Source organism: Contarinia nasturtii, unplaced genomic scaffold, assembly GCF_009176525.2.
Source record: "Contarinia nasturtii isolate CC-2019 unplaced genomic scaffold, AAFC_CNas_1.1 Cnas_scaffold_414, whole genome shotgun sequence".
In the NCBI taxonomy this organism is placed as follows: Eukaryota; Metazoa; Arthropoda; class Insecta; order Diptera; family Cecidomyiidae; genus Contarinia; species Contarinia nasturtii.
The window spans coordinates 4099924-4104987 of record NW_022197768.1 but is presented as its reverse complement, the minus strand read 5'-3'; the positions used below and the strand labels follow the sequence as shown (position 1 = coordinate 4104987).

Below are 5064 nucleotides of genomic sequence, written 5' to 3'. Positions count from 1 at the left end.
TTGCGGTTGCAGTTTGAAACTTCGAAGCTTCCCCGATTTTTCGCTTGATTCGTTCCAGGCAAAATCGTCTTCGTTTGTTTACGCACACATTAAGTGAGTAAAAGATATGGGGCACGCAGTTGATTCCATACCATATAACCATGATTTGCATATACGGCGCATGCCAATCTGAATAATTTAGATTTTCGAAATCATACTCGCACACGCATTACACTTTCAACCTGTTGCAAAATATGTTTAACATGCGGCCGCATCCATACGCATTTTGTGCGTTAATTAAAACAAATATTCTTAACCATCGAAAAGAAAAAGAAAACAAAACATGTTTCCAACAAATAATAAATATCATTTTAAATGGACGATATTTATTAACAACCGCAAACTATATCACATCAAATTTCATTTGATAACCGCATAACGTTGACATTTTTGAATGTCTTTTAGCGCTGAATTAAGAGCTGAATTTGATTGTATTTGAATAAAGATTGAAATTCCGTTACACTTCAATCCAATGTTCGTTCCAACACGGATAAATTCTATCGAATGAAATCCAAATTGAAAAGAAGATTATTCGACAAATATTTATACGATTTTTATTTGATTTTACATGGATGAATTAAATAGATTTGATATAATTTTGGATAAATTTTTGTAAACCGTATATTTTTATTCATTCATCGTGTATCGCTTTGCTGCCGTATCAGTTAAATGTGCATTCAAATGAAAATCGGTGTTGAAAGAAATGTGTGATTTTGTTGCGTGAAATTGAATGTTTGAGCAAAAGAATAAATTGTGATATTCATTGTATTTGAAGCGAACAAAATAATATGACGAAAAAATTTAAGAAAAAGAATAATTGTATTCCAGCAATGTTGAAAATATCTCTATTGAGGCACCGCAATTTCTTCACTTCACCGAAAATAAACGCGTGAACGAAACGAGTATGGAATTCAGCAGAGCGAAGAAAATTTTCATTGCTCGTCATGCGCATACGATCAAATTGAGAACATTTTTCACACTGATAGAAGCATCAAAACGTATCATTGTCAGATAGTTTCATTCTGTTCGCACACAATCCACACACCACCACAATCAACAAACGACAATTGCATATAATTCCGTATACGTATACGAATTGTTGGGCGGAGCCAAACATACGCATTGGCATACGTGATGGGTGTTTACAAAAAAATTGTGACGTCACCAGACACACAGGCTATTGCCTGCATGTAAATGTCTAATATGAGTCCAATCATTTTCAGTTTGCATGAAACGGCTGATAGGCACTCTATATTGAAGTACGACACAAGTAAGTGGGGTATATATCGAGTATGTGAGTACACGCTACACAATCGAGGCATCAACGAATCGACGTTATGCATGTGTGTGAAACGTGTAAAATATCTTCCGTTTCATTTCGTTTTTATTCTGTTCTCCTCACTGATTTTCATTGTGTTTACTGTATTCGTTCGCACCACCACTTGCGCATCGTACACATATGGTATTTTTGTTTGGTTGGAAGTAAATAGCAAAAAGCAAGACAATATTACATTTGCAGTGCATTAGAATGGGACGCAACGAGATGCGTGCACAACGATGTGTGTACACAGAGCAAAACAGAGACGAAAGAACACGCACGCAAAACGTAGCTGCGGTGAGAGATGAGGCTTATACGAATAAGAAAAAAGAAGAGGAAAAAAACCAAAGCAAAGCGACAGTAAGCAATATGTGAAGAAGTGTTAGTAATGTTTGTAGTAGAAGAAAATATAGAATATTGAGTAGACGGCACAGAGCGAGTAGTTCATTATTGTCAGTTGACTTCGATACCTCGTTGAGTCTGCACGTGAACAAGTTTTAGTGCGTTTCAATATATAAAAATATTTCCTCATTTTTATACACATATGTACACATGTAAACCACACAACAAAGTTCACAAGAATTATTTTCAATTTGATGACATAGAATCGGACGAAGTATTGAATTCGAGTTCTAGTTCGAAGTAAACAGAAATATATCAAATCGGTTATAACATTTATTTCGTTTATTTTTTGCGCGCGTGCTTCTTCTTCAACAAATTCATTTGTGCACGATCGATTGCAAATCAACGAATTGTTAAGAGACAATAGAAAAAAAATACATACACACCCGCAAAAAGGACAGTCCAAAGACTTTGTCTTCGATTGATGTTTTCGACAATTAATTCGATTACATTGCAACACACTGTGCAAGTGAATAAGATAAAACTTAATCGACATTTAGTTCAGGTGCTGAGTGACAATCAGTGCAAGTGATATCAAGAGAGACCAACAGAAAAAAAAACAGAAATACGAAGATAAACAAATTGTGCGAATATTATAGGACAACGAACAACATTGAGTCTTAAATTCCAGCACAATAGCACAACGGCAGCGTGTACCTGAATCAAATAAACAAATAAAAAAATCAACCCGAAAAATAACAAGAACAAGAACATATAAAAAAAATTTGATGCTTGATCGCTCATTATCAAATAAACACCAACGCCATAAAAAAGCGAAACACTCACAAAAATTTGCTCAATTTGTGACTGAATTTGAATCAAAATCAAGCGAGATTTTTGATCCTTTTTTCTATCAAGCAAAACGTTAGACACGAAGAAACTTTGCTCAATTTAAGTGATTCAAAAGCACTTCATAAGTGACAATATACAGTGTGTTTATGTGTTTGTGTTGTTTACCTGCTCGATGGATTAATATCTTAAGTTAAATTGAAACAACGTACAACATTCACACATCCAAACAAAACGAAAACCAAAAAGAAAAACAAAAACAAAAATAAAAACCCGAATCAAATGTAATTTGAAAGGATTGCGTGAAAGACTGTGACAAAGAAAAGAAAAGACAAACAAATCAATAATCGAACAGATTCTCCTCGATTTTATTTGTTTCGATAAATTTCATGCGACGATTTTGATTTTATTTATTTAACTGAAATCGCATTGTTCAAAACGCAGCCCATAAATTAAAAACAGAACAATAGCAACACGGTACAATTGAATGAACGACAAATACTATCGACGGCCACAAAAAAGTACATATATAAGAGCATGCCGTTGGTTCAATTGACATTTTGAACTGATTGCTTTAATAATTTCAAATTAAACGGTTCTACAAGTTTTCGAGTGTGCTTTCGATTCAGTTACTACTGTTCAAAATAAAAATAAGAAAAATAGACGAAATTGCAAAAGGGCAAAGTACGAATTAGAGAGAGAGCATATCACGGGCGCAACGCGAAGAGAAAACGAGAGCGAAAAAAAAGGCAAAGGCAATTCGCATTGAAATCGAATTGCAGTGTGATATGTGTAAAAGTTTTCGACTGTAAAAACTGGAAAATTTTGGAGACTTTCTCCAAAAATGGCCACAACTTATATGACTTCATCGGGAGAATTAGATATGGCACTGGGAGCTGCATATCACACACCGTCGCCGAGAAGCGGCACAGATGCAGGCGAAATGAAATACTTGCACCACCATCATCCAAATCATACCGCACATCATCATCATGTACCATCGAGTCCAAGCCCAAACACGGGCGGTGCATTGACCAGCAGCTTAAGCTCAAATCCATGGTCAGCGTTGCATCCAAACGATCCATGGGGATTGCAATCGCATCATGGTCACCATCATCCAGCTGATGTGAAACCAGAAATGTCACATTTGGCACAACAAAGTAGAGTACAACAGGGAATGGCATCGCCACATGGTTGGCATGCACCAGTACATGCAGCTTCGCATTATGCACCAACCGGCGGTTCACCGCTCCAATATCACCCGGCTATGAATGGTATGCATCATCTCACAGGACATCCGCATCATCAAAGCGTAGCTCCTTTACATCATGCGCTACGAGAATCGCCACAATTGCATTTACATTCACATCATTTGCAAGGCGATCGAGATGTAAGCGCCGGCGAAGAGGACACACCAACATCAGATGATTTAGAGGCATTCGCAAAACAATTCAAACAGCGACGAATTAAATTAGGTTTTACACAAGCCGACGTCGGTTTGGCGCTAGGTACACTTTATGGAAATGTCTTTTCACAAACAACGATATGCCGTTTCGAGGCTTTACAATTAAGTTTTAAGAATATGTGCAAATTGAAGCCATTGCTACAAAAATGGCTGGAAGAGGCTGACTCAACGACCGGCTCACCAACTAGCATCGATAAAATAGCCGCACAAGGTCGAAAACGTAAAAAGCGTACAAGCATTGAAGTATCGGTAAAAGGTGCATTAGAACAGCATTTCCATAAACAACCAAAACCGTCAGCACAAGAGATTTCATCGTTGGCCGATTCACTGCAACTCGAAAAAGAAGTGGTGCGTGTTTGGTTCTGCAATCGACGGCAAAAAGAAAAACGAATGACACCTCCAAATACAATAGGCGGTGATATGATGGACGGTATGCCACCATCGCATATGCACGGACATGGTGGCTATCATCATCATGACATACACGGAAGTCCAATGGGAACACATAGCCATTCACATAGTCCCCCAATGCTTAGTCCACAAAATATGCAAAATCCAAATGCTCACCAGTTGACGGCTCACTAGCAATCAGAGATCCAGGACTCCATGTCGTCTGCCCAGTTTGCTAGTGGATCGAGCCCATCGAAAATGTTACCAACATCACAAATGGCCATGTACATCGATCATCGCTATCAACAACACCATCAGCAGCAGCAACAACTTCATGCCAGAAGATTGTTTCAAGAGTGGACCCTGCAATTTGGCAATTAGAAATGTTTTTTATTTCGTGTCAATTCTGTTTATATATAAATATATTTTTCTGCCCTTTCGGCTGGAATTCAATGGCCAATTCGATGGTATTCATCGACATTGTCCGTACATTTTGGCCACAACGAACCATTTCGCCTGAATCGCAATCGAAAATTTAACAAAAAAAAAACAAACAAAAAAGCAAAAATACTTCTCGGCTGTTCACTATTCCGTTCAACGAGATGCATTTTATTTTTCACACATTTTCCACACACCACCCACAAACACGTTCAACACAATA

General features: G+C 37.5%; 1 protein-coding gene across 1 annotated transcript; it reads left to right on the top strand.

The window, feature by feature from the left end:
* Positions 1 to 1801: 1801 nt before the first annotated feature.
* LOC116338415 (POU domain protein CF1A) lies at positions 1802 to 4708 on the top strand. Its single transcript, XM_031763638.1, has one exon. The coding sequence runs from the start codon at positions 3393 to 3395 to the stop codon at positions 4596 to 4598; it is 1206 nt and encodes a 401-aa protein (XP_031619498.1). The 5' UTR covers positions 1802 to 3392; the 3' UTR covers positions 4599 to 4708.
* Positions 4709 to 5064: the final 356 nt, after the last annotated feature.

Coding starts and splice junctions, on each gene's coding strand:
- LOC116338415 (XM_031763638.1), top strand. CDS start 3,393: ATGGCCACAACTTATATGACTTCATCGGGAGAATTAGATATGGCACTG.